A 17,296-nucleotide genomic window follows, 5' to 3' on the forward strand; every position below is an offset into this window, starting at 1 on the left:
CTGGGCCGAAGGCAGGCACTAAACTGCTGAGCTACCCAGGGATCCCCCTTTTTGTTTTTTTGACAGTGTCTTTTGAAGTGCAAAAGTTTTAAATTTTAAGTCCAGTGTATCAGTTGTTCCTTTTATGATTTGTAATAATTGCATTTGATCCAGGAATTTGTTGTTTAATGTGAAGTCAAAATATTTCCTTATATATTTCTTCTAATGCTTTATAGTTTTCTCATGGTTAGATAAATGATCATTTCATGTTAGTTTTTTTTTTTTTTAAGATTTTATTTATTCATGAGAAACACAGAGAGAGAGAGACAGGTAGAGACACAGGCAGAGGGAGAAGCAGGCTCCATGCAGGGAGCCTGGCGCGGGACTGGACCCCAGGTCTCCAGGATCATGCCCTGGGCTGAAGGCAGGCACCAAACCACTGAGCCACCCAGGGATCCCCCATTTTTTTTTTTAAGATTTTATTTATTTATTCATGAGACCCAGAGAGAGAGAGAGAGAGAGAGGCAGAGACACAGGCAGAGGGAAACGCAGGTTCTAAGCAGGTAGCCCAATGTGGGACTTGATCCCAGGATCACGCCCTCGGCCGAAGGCAGACGCTTAACCACTGAGGTACCCAGACGTCCCTCATGTTAGTTTTTATGTACCATGTGTGGTAAGGGTTGAAGATTTTTCCTCTCTGTTAGATAACCAGTGATTGTGGAACCTAATTGTTGAAAAAGCCATCTTTGTTCAGTGAATTTTCTTGGAACCTTTCTTAAAAATTAACCCTATGTGTATGAGTTTATTTCTGGAATCTTTGTTGTGTTGATCTATATGTTTATCTTTATGTCAATACCACACTGTCTTCTTTTTTTTTTTTTTTAATACCACACTGTCTTGATTACTATATCATTTTAGTAAATCTTGAAATCAGATAGTTTAATTTTGTTCCTGTATTTCAGAGTTATTTTGGTTATTTAGGTCCTTTGCATTTCCACGTGGATTTTATTTTATTTATTTTTTTATTTTTGAGCTCCACGTGGATTTTAGAATTAGCTTACGAATTTCTTCAAAAAAGCATGCTAAGGTTTTCTTTTGGGTACTTTTCTTTTTTCTAATCTATTCATTCATTAGAGTCAGAGAGAGAGAGAGAGAGGGGCAGAGACATAGAGGGAGAAGCAGGCTCCATGCAGGAGCCCCATGTGGGACTCAATCCCAGATCCTGGGATTAAATCCTGAGCCGAAGGCAGATGCTCAACTGCTGAGCCACGCAGGCGTCCCTATTATGGGTTCTTTGAATCTCTGACTCAATTTGGGAAGATTTGACATCTTAATGACACTGAATCTTTGAACCATGAACATAGTACGTTTCTTTATTTATTTAGGACTTTAATTTCTATTAGCAGTGTTTTATGATTTTGTAGTTTTCAGTGCTTGGAACTTGTATGTATTTTGTTAAACTTAGTCCTAAGTATCTCATATTTTGATGGTGTTGTATATATTATTTTATTTAAAAGATTTTATTTATTTATTCATGAGAGACACAGAGAGGGGCAGAGACAGGGAGAGGGAGAAGCAGGCTCCCTGTAGGGAGCCTGATGCAGGACTCAATATTATTTTAATTTCAATTTTTAACTGTTGCTAACAATTTTAATTGTTGCTAATGAAATAAAATTTATTTTTGTATGTTGACTTTGTATCCTGTGATTGTTAAATTCACTTTGTTCTAATGGGTTTTTTTTGTAGATCCTATGGGGTTTTCTGAGAAGACAATTGTGTCATCTGCAAATCAAGACAGTTACTTTTTTCCAATTTGTATGCCCCATTTATTAATTCTTTGATTTTGTTTTGTTTTGTTTTTTCCCTTTGTATATTCATGAGTGATACTGGTCTTGTAAAAAATATGTGTTTATATGATTTGGTTTTGATATCAAGTGTATTAGTTTGCTAGGCTTTACATAATATAATAGACTGGGTAACTCAAATAATAGAAATCTTTTTCTTACAGTTTTAGACTACAGTTTTAGTAGTCCAAGGTCAAGGTATTGACAGGTTTAGCTTCTTCTGAGGTCTCTCTTCTTGGCTAACAGATGGTCACCTTCTTGTTGTGTCTTTACATGGTCATCTTGTGATCTTTGTGTTGTCTTTATTCTGATTTCTTCTTATAAGGACACCAGTCATTGGATTAGGGCTCAATATATGATTTCTTTTTTTTTTTTTTAATTTTTATTTATGATAGTCACAGAGAGAGAGAGAGAGAGGCAGAGACACAGGCAGAGGGAGAAGCAGGCTCCATGCACCGGGAGCCCGACGTGGGATTCGATCCCGGGTCTCGAGGATCACGCATGCCCTGGGCCAAAGGCAGGCACTAAACCACTGCGCCACCCAGGGATCCCTATATGATTTCATTTTACCTTAATTATCTCTACTTTAAGGCCTAGTTTTTAAAGAGTCCCATTCAGAGGTACTAGGGGGCTAGGATTTCAACATAGGAATTTGGGGAAGGACACAGTTCAGCCCATCACACGGGTGATGCTGGTGATCCCCCCCCCCCTTTTTTTTTTAAGGTTTTAAAGGTTTTAAGGTTTTATTTATTTTTTCATGAGAGACAGAGACACAGGCAGAGGGAGAAGCAGGCTCCATGCAGGAACCCTGACATGGGACTCCAGGATTGGGCCCTGGGCCAAAGGCAGGTGCCAAACCGCTGAGCCACCCAGGGATCCCCATTGTTTATGGGATTTTAAAGGAATGCAGCTTCTTTCATTCCTGATAGTGGTAATTTGTGTTTTCTCTTTTTTTCTTGAATGGTTTAGTGGATTATTAATTTCATTAACCTTTTCAAATTAACTTGTTTTGCTATTACTGATTTTCTATATAGTCCATTTTCTACCTCACTAATTTTTGGGTTTATTTTTCTTTCTTTTTTTTTTTTTTAAAGATTTTATTTATTTATTCATGAGAGACAGAGAGAGGCAGAGACACAGGCAGAGGGAGAAGCAGGCCCCACGCAGGGAGCTGGACGTGGGACTCGATCCCGGGTCTCCAGGATCAGGCCTTGGACCGAAGGCGGTGCCAAACCGCTAAGCCACCTGGACTGCCCGGTATTACATTCTTTATGCCCATGTTGGGTTTCTCATACTTGTTTTATCAGTTACTGAAAGAGAGTGTTAAAATCTTTATTCCAAGTATAATTGTGGATTTGGTTATGTCTCCATTTAATTCTGTCAGCTTTTGCTTTGTGTATTTTGAAGTTTTGTTAGTAGGACACACACATTTATAGGTGGCAAATTGGGACACCTGGGTGGCTCAGAGGTTGAGGTCTGCCTTCGGTTCAGGGAGTAATCCCGGGAATTGGGATCAAGTCCCGCATCGGGCTCCATGTGAGGAGCCTGCTTCTGTCTTTGCTTATGTCTGTGCCTCTTTCTCTCTGTCTCTCATGAATAAATAAATAAATAAATCTTTAAACAACAACAAAAAAAGGAATAGAGGTGGTGAATTGATATCCTTTTCATTCTCAAATGTCCCTCTTTATTCCTGGTAATATTTGTTGTGATATCTAATTGGTCTAATGTTAAGACAGCTTTTCCACCTTTTTATAAGTGGTGACATGGTATGTTTTTTTGGTCCTTCATTCATTTTTTTTTTTAAGATTTTATTCATGAGAGGCATCCTATTCCTTTTATTAAAAAGTTTAATGTAAAATTGATAGCTCATAAAATTCACCATTGCAACCAGTTAATGTTTACGATTCACTAGTTTTTAATACATTCCTGGTATTGTGCAACCATTAGCACTATCTATTCCAGAACATGTTTGTCACCCAGGGGGAAACCCTATACTCATTAAATAGTCATTGCCCTTCTCTTCCCTTGGCAACCACTTTCTCTCACTTTTTCTAATTTGCTTTCTCTCTTTACAGATTTGCCTGTTCTGGACACTTCATATAAGTAGATTCATACAATATGTGGTCTTTTGTGTCTGGCTTAGCATATGTTTTTAAGCTTAATCTGTATTGTAGTGTGTATCACTTCATGGCTGAATAATATTCCATTATATCAATAGACCGTGCTTTATCCATTCATGAGGTGATGGATATTTAGGTTGTTTCCATTTTTTATTTATTATGAATAATGTTCTTATGAATATTTGTGTAGAAGTTTTTGTTTGAATATAATGTTCTCCAGGCTCTGTATTATTTACCTAGGAGCATAATTACTAAAGTCATATGGTAATTCTGTGTTAAACATTTTGAAGAACTGCCAAACTGTTTTCCACAGAGGCTGCACCATTTTACATTCCCATCAGTAGTATGCAAGAGTTTAAATTTCTCTACATCCTCACCAACATATATTTTTAAAAAATTATAGTCAACATAGTGCAGGTAAACTATCTCATTGTGGCTTTATTTTCCCATATTGACTAGTGATATTGAACATCTTTTTATGGGCTTATTGGCTATTATTACTTTTTAAAGGTTGTATTTTGATCTTTTTTTTTTTGTATTTTTTAAAAATTATTTATTTATTTATTTATGATAGAGAGAGAGAGAGAGAGAGAGGCAGAGACATAGGCAGAGGGAGAAGCAGGCTCCATGCACCGGGAGCCCAACGTGGGATTCGATCCCGGGTCTCCAGGATCGCGCCCTGGGCCAAAGGCAGGCGCCAAACTGCTGCGCCACCCAGGGATCCCTTTTTTTTGTATTTTGATCTTCAGTAGTTAACTTGGGTCAGTCAGTAGTATACTTCTTCTATACTAGTAGCCAAAATAGAGTTCAGAGCAAAGTCATGGTCTGGCTTTTTACATTTTGGTTGAATGCATTTAATGTGGAGTTATGTGTTGTTTATAGTGTTTAGGTTTTTGTTGCAAGAACAGAAGGCTAATTTAATTGGATTATATTTTACATTCAGTACTGTATTTATAAAACTTAGCCACTAAAACAATTCTTTTTTATTTAATTTTTTTTTTTTAAATTTTTAAAGACTTTATTTGTTCATGAGGGACAGAGAGAGAGGCAGAGACAAAGACAGAGGGAGGAGCAGGCCTCTTGTGGGGAGCCTGATGCGAGACTTTATTGCAGGATCCCGGGATCAGCCCTGAGCCAAAGGCAGACGCTCAACCACTGAGCCACCCATGTGACCCTCAAACATTTGTTTTTTTAAAGATTTCATTTATTTATTTGAGAGAGAGAGCATGAGCGGGGTGGGGGGAGGGGGGAGGGCAAAGGAGAGGGACAGACAGACTCCTTGTTGAGCATGGAGCCATTGAATTCAGAGCTTGATCCCAGGACCCTGAGATCATGACCTGAACTGAAATCAGTCGCTTAACTGATTGAGCCACCCAGGCGCCCCTTTAATCACTAAAACACTTTTTAAAAAAAGTTACTTTAAAAAATCCAAATAGGGGATCCCTGGGTGGCTCAGCGGGTTGGCGCCTGCCTTTGGCCCAGGGCGCGATCCTGGAGTCCCCGGATCAAGTCCCGCATCAGGCTCCCCGCATGGAGCCTGCTTCTCCCTCCTTCTGTGTCTCTGCCTCTCTCTCTCTCTCTCTCTCTCTCTCTGTGTGTGTCTATCATAAAATAAATAAATAAAGCTTTAAAAAAATAAAGTTAAAAATCCACATAGGGGGCACCTAGGTGGTTCATCTTGTAAACATCTGACTCATTTTCTCTCTGAGGAATTTGAAATAAACATCTGAATTGTACTATTTGACTTACAGTATTAGTATTGGAAGGACTGTATATTTTAGTTTCATGTCCTTGAGAAGCAGAAAAAAGAAGCTGTTAGTCACATTAATGGTAGAACACTAGTGAAGATCTTTATTCCATATTGCTATGGTGAAGTCAGTGGATCCACCTTGAACCCAACCCTCTAGATCCTTTGAGGCCTAGTCCTGGTGTTTGCTCTGAGATAATTCTCTTAATTGCTGCACCTATCTTAAATGTATGCAAACCTAATTAGAACTCTCCAATTCCAAGTCCCTGATGATAGTTAGAATTGATATTTCGTTTAAGGAGTCCTGGGAATCTGACTAGAACAAGATCCAGGTCAAGCTTGAGAGTGTATTGGGTAATTTTCATGCTGGAGGAATCAATAGTGACACTTCTTGACCATAGTTGGTTTCAGATTTGGTTTCCTGATTTAAGCTACTTTTTCTTTTGTTTGAGTACCAGAGATCTGGCTACATTTCTTATTTTTTCATGACTGTTACTTGTATTAATCATGGTGTCCTTTCTTTCCTGGCCCATTGTAGTCTCCTACATTTTAAAATCTTTTTCCTTGGAGCTAGCAGATAGCTACTTTGAGTCTCCCTTGTCGCTTTAAAAAATTTCTTCTTTAAAAAATTTTTTTGGGGCAGCCCTGGTGGCGCAGCGGTTTAGTGCCACCTGCAGCCCAGGGTGTGATCCTGGAGACTGGGGATCGAGTCCCACATCGGGCTCCTTGCATGGAGCCTGCTTCTTTCTCCCTCTGCGTATGTCTCTGCCTCTCTCTCTCTCTCTCTGTGTGTGTGTGTGTCTCTCATGAATAAATAAATAAAATATATAAAAAAATTTTAGGAAGTTTTTATATATTTATTTATTCATTTAAGTAAATGTGGGGCCTGAACTCATGACCTGAAGATCAAGAAATGCATGCTCTTCTGACTGAGCCAGCCAGGGGCCCCTCGCCCCCTTAAAAAAACAATTCCATTAATAAATTACAGAGTCTACAAAGCTTGTCTTCTCTTCTTTTTTTCCCCTTACCTTATCTGTCTTTATCCATGAAATATGTGACATAAGACCATGTTAAACACAGGTCTTGGGCAGCCCTGGTGGCTTAGTGGTTTAGTGCTGCGTTCAGCCCAAGCCCTGAATCCTGGAGTTCCAGGATCCAGTCCCACGTCGGGCTCCTGGCGTGGAGCCTGCTTCTCCCTCTGCCTGTGTCTCTGCCTCTCTCTCTTTCTCTCTCTCTCTATGTCTCTTTTTAAATAAAAATCTTAAGAAAAAAACCCCAAACAGGTCTTAATGAAGATAGGTAGGGAGAAATCATTTTACAAAATACCAGATAAATTTAATCTCTGCTTTTGAAAAAAGATTTAAGTTTTTTAAGGGCATTTTATCATATGAAATGAAAGTAGTAAGGAGTGTGATGATGGGACAGAAGCTGAAACTGGTTCTGCCTGTGAACATTGGTGTGCTATTAATGTTGGTGTAAAGGAGGATTTGAGGTTTATTTTTTTCTTTTGCACCCATTTCCTTGTCTTTCAAGGAAATTCTTTGAGGCCAGTTGAAAATGGAAGATGGCTTAGGGATACTTGAATGGCAGTAAAGGTGTAAAGGGGAGGAGGAAGCTAGAAAAATTTCAAGTTTTGGACATTTTGAGACATAAATTATAAAATTACTGAAAAGAATCAGGTAGTAATTGCTAGGGTGTGGCATTTGGTGCCAGAATATGAAAGTGGTTTTTTGGTTTTGTTTAGATAAGATACAACTATTTATTTTTCTAAATGACTGTAGATTGTACCTTGCTCTGATTATCTTGGTAATGTTATGTTTTTAGTACTTAACCTTTGAAAGATTTGAATGCTTGGTTAGTTCTAACCAGAACTGTGAGATAGTTGAAAAATTTGTTGTAGCGTAATAGAATTAGTGTCAGTACCACAATACACATGGATTAAACAATGTATTTACAATTTTATTGAAGAGTTTGTAATATACTTTGTATTATTCAATAAATTTGGGTGCTTTTTTTTTTTCTTTTAAGATTTTATTTATTTATTCATGAGAGAGACAGAGAAGTAGAGATTTAGGCAGAGGGAGAAGCAGGCTCCTTGTTGGGAGCCTGGTGTGGGACTTGATCCCAGGATCCTGGGATCTGAGCCAAAGGCAGCCACTCAACCACTGAGCCATCCAGGTGCCTCTGAATGCTGTTTTTGAAGTAGGCAATGCGTACAAATGTTAGGGACATTACGAATACAGCTCTGATTAAAAATGTAACCTGAGAGTCAAACTCATTGTGTGATATGACCCTTGCTTAACTGAGATGTGTCTTTTAATAAATTCAAAATTGTGATATTTAAAAAACAATTTTCTGTATCTCTTCTGTGATTTTTTTTTTTTTAAGATTTTATTTATTTGAGAAAGTGAGAGAGCACACGTGTACATGAGGTGGAGAGGGGCAGAGGGAGAAGCAGGGTAGGGTGCCTGTTCAGCAGGGAGCCCTACACGTTCAATCCCAGGACCCCAGGATCATGACCTGAGCCAGATGCTTAACTGACTGAGCCACACAGGTGACTGTGTAATGTTGGTTTTTGAATGCAATTAAATGACAGAGATAACCTTTTGGCAAGCTTAAGTTTGTACGATATATCAAATGCCTTTAGTTTTTGGTAGTGGGTATGGAAATACCTTCACCAGAGCTATTGGATTTTCTGTCTTCTGTTTATTTTCTTTTTGTGTTTTCATTTAGATAATGTCTATTGACCTATCTTCACATTCACAACTTCTTACCTTGTGTTTCACGTATTGATGAGTCCATGTCAGTAATGCTTTGTATTTGATGTGGTTTTTAAAATTTCTAGGAATTGCATTTTACTTTCTCTTATGAATTCATATTTCTTGTTGTATTTTCAGGTACTGTATTTTTTAACTGGTTCTTTGTATGTCTTCCATTTCCCTCATACTTCTGTGATCCTTTAAATCATGGAGCATATTTGTAATAAATGTTTTGAAGTCTTTTCTGCTAATTCCATTATGTATTTTTTGTTCCTATTGACTGGTTTTCCTCCTTTTTATGGGCCACATTTTCCTGCTATTTTCTGTGCCTAGTAATTTTTTTTTTTTTTTGATAGTGGACAGTAATGGACATTGCCATTACTAAATGCTGAATTTTATTTTTTTCCTTTACAGACTATTGGACTTTGTTCTGGCAGGAAGCGAAGTTCTTTGCAGATCAGTTTAATCCTTTTGAGTATTTTTTAATTAAGTTAAATTTTTTTGTAATAAAACTTTATTTTGAGAAAATTATAGATTCACATGCATTTGTTATAAAAATTTTATTTTGAGGATGGCTGGTGAGTCCTTTTTCTAGAGCTAGTTTAGCTCCGCTACTAATGACTCTTCTGGGTTTTCTATTAAGTGCCCTGCATTTTATAGTTTCTTGGTCATTTTTAACTGATCTTGTAGAGTTTTTGCCCTGGGTACATATGAGTAGTATTCAGCAAAGACTTAAAAATCCAGTGTAGATTTCTAAAATTCTTTCCCTCAAAGATCTCAGTACTGTGCTGTTTAGTGTCCAGTGTCTGAAAGCAATTTTTCATTTATCCCTCCTCTCCCTCTAGTATTCTAAGTATATACATAGCAAGAGGGTAAGTCGGCTTGCAGTTAAATTTTCACAAGTGCAGAGTGAGCTGATTGTATTTCACATTGTCCTTTGGCCAACCCAAGGGTCCTCTCTTGCTTTTATTTTACTTTGTCTTAATTTTTTTTTTTTAATTTTTATTTATGATAGTCACACACAGAGAGAATGAGAGAGAGAGAGGCAGAGACACAGGCAGAGGGAGAAGCAGGCTCCATGCACCGGGAGCCTGACGTGGGACTCGATCCCAGGTCTCCAGGATTGTGCCCTGGGCCAAAGGCAGGCGCCAAACCACTGCGCCACCCAGGGATCCCTGTCTTAATTTTTTTACTCTAAGTTGAACTTTTTTCTTCTTTTATACTCTGACATATCTGAAAACTGGATGATATTTTTTTTTGGATGATATATGGTGGAATTAAAAAAAATTCCCATTTGCAGGGTGGCAGTTGGAGGTAGCGTCACGTAGTCACTTCATGTAGATGTATAAACACAGACAACATCTGCCTCAAAACTTGAATATAGGTTTCAGCAGACTGGAAGAAAGTCTCTGAGACAATTGTGAATTATTGTTTTATTCCTTATGAACTAAATATTTATATGTGGGAGTGAAGGGTGGAGGAGGTTCTAGGATGAGGTATAAATTAGACATGTTTAGCAACATTCCTAAAGCTGGTGTCAGATGTAGGTTAGCTGGCCAAATGTAAACCTGGTTTAAGATCCCAGTACCAATAGCATTTAGTTCTGTCTTAGATTCACTGAATAAATTTTACCTCATCAAAGTAGTGGAGAATATTGTGTGGAAAAATCTGGGTATCAGTGACTTAGTCAAAAGTGGTTCAGGAAAGTTAGACCCCAAAGAATGAGAATTTTGTAGGAAAATTCTAATCATGTGCATGTGCATATTTTTTTCCACAACAGGGTCATGATAAGACTTGTTTAAGTCTTAAAGAGTGTTTTAGAGAAGCATAGAGGCTCCTGGGTATCTCAGTAGGTTAAGTGTCTACCTTCAGCTCAGGTCGTGACCTCAGGGTCCTGGGATAGAGCCCTGCATCAGGCTCCCTGCTCAGCTGGACGTCTACTTCTCTCTCCTTCTCCCTCTCCCTCTGCTTGTGCTCTCTCTTGCTCTTGCTCTCTCTTTCAAATAAGTAAATAAATCGTAAAAAAAGAGAAGCATAAATCAAATTCCTAGCTGGTAAGAAAGTATTATTATAGTTTATTTAGCAGAATAAACTTTTCTTTTTTAGTAGTATAATAGTACATCTTACTATTTTTTTAAGAAGGGGGAGCGGTAGAGAGAATCTCAAGCTTGGAGCCCAACTCAGGGCTCAGTGTTACCACCCTGAGATCATGGTCTGAAAAGAAATCAAGAGTCTGGACTAAGACCAGTCTGTTAAGACATTTGGCATCTTGCTTCTGAGCTTCAGTTAATGCAGCATGAAACAGAGATGTGATGGTATTTTCACGTAAACTTATAAACATATTTACTTAGGGAACAGAAATATCTTTTTCTTCAAATCTTAAAAATGCTTTATTAGAAGAGCTGTTTAAAAGGTTGGTATGTTAATATCTAGACCTTCTGTGGTAGAAAATTTGGATATTTGCTACTGTGTATGTAACAATTGAGTTTTAGAAATTAATCAGTGTAGGTAGGGACTACAGAGTTTCACTCAGAGAGACAGTTTTTTTTTTTTTAAACCAAAATACCATATGTAATTGTAATAAGTAGTTGACAGTGTGGTATTAGAGAAAGAATAAGCAGATCAAGTAGTAAAGAATAGAGAACTCCAAAATAGACCAGTATAGTTAACTGATCTTTGACAAAGGAGCAGCAAAGACAATACAAAAAAGAGTTTTTTTAGGCACTTGGGTGGCTCATTCGGTTAAGCATCCTTCCTATTCTTGATCTCAGCTCAGGTCTTGACCTTGGGTTGTGAGTTCTACCAACGTCACTACCTACTAGAAAGAGAGAGAAAAGATGGTTCATTCATTCATTCATTTATCCCATTTATTTATTTATATAAATATAAATAAAAAGTTTATATTTTATAAATATATAAATACATATAAATATTTTAATAAATATATAAATAAAAATAACAATTAATTATATAAATATAAACATTTATATAAATATAATTAATTAATTGATTTTAAAAGATTTTATTCATGAGAGGCAGAGAGAGAGAGAGAGAGAGAGAGAGGCAGAGACACAGGTAGAGGGAGAAGCAGGCTCCATACAGGGAGTCTGATGTGGGACTCGATCCCGGGACTCCAGGATCACGTGCCCTGGGCCAAAGGCAAGCGCCAAACCGCTGACCCACCCAGGGATCCCCCAAAGATGCTCTTAATATATATTTTTAAAAATTTCATTTATTTTTCATGAGAGACACAGAGAGAGAGAGAGAGAGAGAGAGAGAGAGAGAGAGGCAGAGACACACAGGCAGAGGGAGAAGCAGGCTCCATGCAGGACGCCTGACATGGGACTCGATCCTGGGTCTCCAGGACCATGACCCAGGCAGAAGGCAGTGCTAAACCGCTGAGCCACCGGGGCTGCCCAAGATGGTCTTTTTAATTTTTTTTAAATTTTTTTATTTATGATAGAGAGAGAGAGAGAGAGAGAGAGAGAGAGAGAGAGAGAGAGAGGCAAAGACATAGGCAGAGGGAGAAGCAGGCTCCATGCACCGGGAGCCTGACATGGGATTCGATCCCGGGTCTCGAGGATCACGCATGCCCTGGGCCAAAGGCAGGCGCTAAACTGCTGCGCCACCCAGGGATCCCGAAGATGGTCTTTTTAATAAATGATGCTGAAATAACTGGACATCCACATGTAAAAAAAAAAAAAAAATGAATCTATAAAGACCTTATACCATTCACTAAAATCAGCTAAAAATGCATCACAGACCTAAGTGTAAAATGCAAAACTGTAAAACTCCTAGAAGATAACATAGGGGAAATCTAGATGACTTTGAATTTGGTTATGAGTTTTTAGGTGGAACACCAAAGGCATGATCTTAAAAAGGAGCAATAAATGGAATTTCTTTAAAATTAAAAATTTCTTTTCTTTTAAAAAATATTTTATTTATTTATTCATGAGAAACAAAGAGAGAGAGAAGCAGAGACACAGGCAGAGGGAGAAGCAGGCTCCATGTAGGGAGGCTGATGTGGGACTTGATCTTGGGTCTCCAGGATCAGGCCCTGGGCTGAAGGCGGCGCCAAATCGCTGAGCCACCCGGGCTGCCTAGAATTAAAAATTTCTGCTCTGTGAGAGATACTGTTAAGAGAATGGAAGAATTAGCCACAGCTCAGTAGAATATATTTGTATAAGACATATCTCATAAAAAACTTTTATCTAAAATATACAAAGAACCCTTAAAACTGAACAGTAAGAAAACAACCTGATTAAAAAAATGAATCAAAGATTTCAACATACACCTCACCAAAGATACATCGATGGCAAATAAGCATATGAAAACATTATGTTCCATATCATATGTCATCAGGAAAATGCAAATCAAAACAATTAGGTATTAATATACACCTTTTAGAATGGTTATAATTTAGAGGACTGACTACACCAGTTGCTGAGGAGAATAGGAAGCAACAGGAAGTCTAGCTCTATGCTGATAGGAATGAAAAAATGGTACTGGCGCCTTTTGGAAGACAGTTTGGTGGTCTCTTAGAAAACTAAACATACTTTTACCATACAAATTTTGTTGTTACCCATTGGTATTTACCCAAAGGAGTTGAAAGCTTATGAATACACAGAAACCTGCCATTGGATGCTTATAACAGCTTATTTATAATTCCCAAATCTTGGAGCAACCAAGGAGTTCTTTAGAAGGTGAATGGATAAATACAGTGTGGTACATCCAGACAATGAATATTATTCAGCATTAAGAAGAAATGAGCTATCAAGCCTTGAAAAGATGCAGAGAAATCTTAAAGCCATATTACAAAATGGAAGAAGCCAATCTGAAAAGGCTACATACTGTATGATCCCAACTCTGTGACATTCTAAAGTAGACACAACTGGAGACAGTCAAAAGATCAGTGATTGTGCACGAGGAGAGAGAGAGGAGTACGAGGAGAGAGAGAGGAGTAGGCAGAGCAAGAGGATTTTTAGGCCAGTGAAAAATAATCTTTTTATTATAATGATGAATATATATCAATATGCTTTGGTTCAAACACATAGAATGTACAATATGAAGAGTGAATCTTAAGGTAAAGTGTGGACTTTGTAATTGTGATGTGTCAGTGTAAATTCATCTTTGGGGCAAAGTATACCATTCTGGTGAGTGATGTTGATAATGGCAAAAGATATGCATATGTTTAGGACATCAAATATATGGGAAATCTCTGTATCTTCCTTTCAATTTTGTTGTGAACCTAAAACTACTCTAAAAAAGGTCTTTAATAAAAAGGGGAAGATGTAAATGTTGCTTCCACTCTGGGTTTTGAGCTTTAAGACATCTGCCTGAGCACCCAGTAGCCAACTGTACTTATAAAGTAAAATCTGTCCTTCCCAGATCTGTTCTTCAGCACCCTTCAGCCACAAACTGGGCTCACAGAGCAGTTTACATAGCTCATCCACATGCTCTTAGGAGGGTACTGTAGCCTGAACTCCATCAAGCAGGAACAAGATGAACTTTGTTTCAAAAGAGAAATTACCACATCTCCATGTTTAGTAGACCTCCTTTTTTTCTAAATCCAGCAGAGTAAAGGCTGACAAAACCAACACAGTCTAAACCAACTCACTATATGTGGTAAAACTCTGAGCTTGTGCAACATGGGATTTTATAACTATTTTTATGATTTCATATTCTAAGATAGTATTTATGCCCAGGAAATTTTTCTTGAAGAAATGAGTGAATTTTCATTTTATAATTTAAATGTATCATTAATAAGGATTGGGTATGTATGCCAGTAACAGAAAACTTGATAAAAACTGCCTTAAACAAGTGAAGATTTACTTTTCTCATGTAATTTGAAGTCCAGAGGTAGGCGGTCCATAGATGATGCAGCTGCTTGAGGGTGTCATCAAGGAACCTATATTCCTAGCTTACGGTTTTTATCTTTGTCAGAAGATGGCTATTATGGGGTGCCTGGCTGGCCCCATCGGTTAAGTGGCTGATTCTTGATTTGGCTCAGATCATGATCTTATTTAGCATCCTGGGATTGAGCCCTTTGTCAGGCTTTGCACTCAGTGGGGAATCTGCTTTTATATTCCCTCTCTCTGGGATCCCTGGGTGGCGCAGCGGTTTGGCGCCTGCCTTTGGCTCAGGGAGCGATCCTGGAGACCCGGGATCGAATCCCACGTCGGGCTCCCGGTGCATGGAGCCTGCTTCTCTCTCTGCCTGTGTCTCTGCCTCTCTCTCTCTCTCTTTCTCTGAGTGTGACTATCGTAAATAAATAAATTAAAAAAAAATATATATTCCCTCTCTCTCCCTCTGCCCCCGCTTTTTTGCACTCTCTCTCTCAAACAAACAAATCCTAAAAAATAAAAAATAAGAAGATGGCTATTTTCTCTCTGGAGACTTCATCAGAGTTTTCAGAAGGAAAAGAAAGATAAATGGAAATCTCTTTATAAGATTTTGTATTTTTCTGGTAGATAGTGGTCTCTTTGTGATTAATAACTACCTTTTGTTGGCCAGAACTATATTGGTATGACTTGGTATTTAACTCATTGTATCTGGAATTAGCATAGAATGGTGGTTAAGAGCATAGACCTAAGTTTGAAAATCATAATCATTTAACTGTGTGTATGTAATCATCTAACTTTATAACTGTAAAATCTTTGTGCCTTAATTTGCTTCTATTAAATGTGTTTAGTAATATGTACCTACAAACCCTTTGTTGAAAAGATTAAAGGAGTTAATATACATCATTTTTAAATTGTACTATTTTAAGTATTAGTTATAATTTACTATCTTCATTATATAGAAGAGTTATTGATATTGGAATTGGAATTTATAAACTTAGGGAGCTAGTTTTTTTAAATACTAAATGAAATAGCATTTGGATTAGGTGCTTTTGAGTACAGGGATAGTTGAAAAAGATATTGCAATACTGTATTATTAAAATATACATTATTGCATGGAACTTTAAGGACTCTTGTGACTATGGATGTGTAAAAGTACTGGGGCCATTTTAATTTACTCATTTAATTCATCTTAAAGCTTGATGACTTATTTTTTTTCTATTTATTTGTTTATTTAAATTTTTTAAGATTTTATTTATTCATGAAAGACAGAGAGAGAGAGAGAGAGGGGCAGAGCTAAACTGCTGAGCCACCCAGGGATTCCTGAGCTTGATGACTGTTAGGGCTTCTTGAATAAATTGTTGTCTTACCACCAATCCCCTAAAGCACCTTTAACTCAACAGAAATTCTTGATAGATGTTTGAAGACTAGCTATGTTATTGATAAATGATTTTGTTGGTATTGTAACCAGGCTTGTCAATTTATAATCACTCTACTGAAAAAAATTTTCCATTTTCTTTTTAGCCCTATCTGCTTTGATATGATTGAGGAAGCATACATGACGAAATGTGGCCACAGCTTTTGGTAAGATGATTTTATTTAGCAAAAGTGTCTTGATTTTTAACTTGTGTGTAAATGCAGCCAGTGAGAAGTTATGTTTTTAAAATAATTTTGGTTATCTTGTAATTTCTTTGATCAATATATTTTTACAAGTTAAGCAGCTCAAGGTAGTAAGCATATGGTTGGTGCACAATTTCTGTGAAATACTTAGATTTACTTACAGATGGATTTTAAAACTTTTGGGTTGATTAATTATTATAGAGTTTTGATTACTGTTTTAGAAAATTGAAGAGTGCTGGGTAATTAGGATGAAGCATGAAGCATCTTTAACTCACTTGTGGAGATAAGTATGAGGCCCAGTAAAGGATGTTAGAAAGTCATGGGAAAAAGATATAGGGGATTAAAAAGACCTATGTTTTCTACTTTAACAGTTTGCAGTGTTATCTTCAGTTGTTTAGTCTTGTATAATATGTCACATTAATCAGTATATTTAAAAAATTTTTAATTGTGGTAAAATTCACATTACGTAAACTTTACTGTCTTAACCATTTTTAAATTGAGTAATGTTTGTTTGCATTGTGCAATCTCTAGCATTTATCTTGCAAAACTGAAACTTTATAATCTTTAAGTAACTCTCCATTCCCCCTCCCCCCAGCCTCTGTCAATCACCATTTTACTTTGTTTCTGTGAATTTGATTATTCTAGATACCTCATATAAGTGGCATCAAATAGTATTTGTATTTTTGTGACTGGCCTAATTTGCTTAGCATAAGGTCCTTAAGTTTCATCCTTGTAGCATATGTCAAAGTTTCCTTCCTTTTTAAGGCTGAATAGTGTTCCATTGCATGTATATAAACTCTATTTTATTTGTTCATTTATCTGTTCATTTGTTAAGAATGATGCTTTGAACATTGATGTATAAATATCTTCTTGAGATCCTGGTTTCAGTTCTTTTGGATATATACTCAGAAGCAGAATGGCTATTTCATACGGTAGTTCTATATTTAATATTTTGAGGAACCTCCATGTTGTTTTCTGTAGTTGCTGTACCATTTTACGTTTCTCCCAGAAGTACGCAAGAGTTCCAGTTTTTGCACATCTTCTCCAACATTTGTCATTTTCTTTCTTTTTTGTTTTTGTTTTTTTAATTTTTATTTATTTATGATAGTCACACAGAGTCTCAGAGAGAGAGAGAGAGAGAGAGAGGCAGAGACGTAGGCAGAGGGAGAAGCAGGCTCCATGCACCGGGAGCCCGATGTGGGATTCGATCCCGGGTCTCCAGGATCGCGCCCTGGGCCAAAGGCAGGCACTAAACCGCTGCGCCACCCAGGGATCCCCTGTTTTTTTTTTTTTTTTTTAAATATTTTTTTAAATTTTTATTTATTTATGATAGGCACACAGTGAGAGAGAGAGAGAGAGGCAGAGACACAGGCAGAGGGAGAAGCAG

General features: G+C 37.4%; 1 protein-coding gene across 7 annotated transcripts in view; it reads left to right on the top strand.

Moving 5' to 3' along the window:
• The window catches only part of COP1 (COP1 E3 ubiquitin ligase), a 243,488-nt gene that overhangs the window by 10,728 nt on the left and 215,464 nt on the right, over positions 1 to 17,296 (top strand). For all 7 annotated transcript variants that reach the window (XM_038542423.1, XM_038542424.1, XM_038542425.1 and 4 more), the window contains exon 2: positions 15,814 to 15,873. In XM_038542423.1, the coding sequence (XP_038398351.1) occupies positions 15,814 to 15,873 (60 nt within the window). The remainder of the gene's footprint in view (positions 1 to 15,813; positions 15,874 to 17,296) is intronic.

This window comes from Canis lupus, chromosome 7 (assembly GCF_011100685.1).
Source record: "Canis lupus familiaris isolate Mischka breed German Shepherd chromosome 7, alternate assembly UU_Cfam_GSD_1.0, whole genome shotgun sequence".
Lineage (NCBI taxonomy): Eukaryota > Metazoa > Chordata > Mammalia > Carnivora > Canidae > Canis > Canis lupus.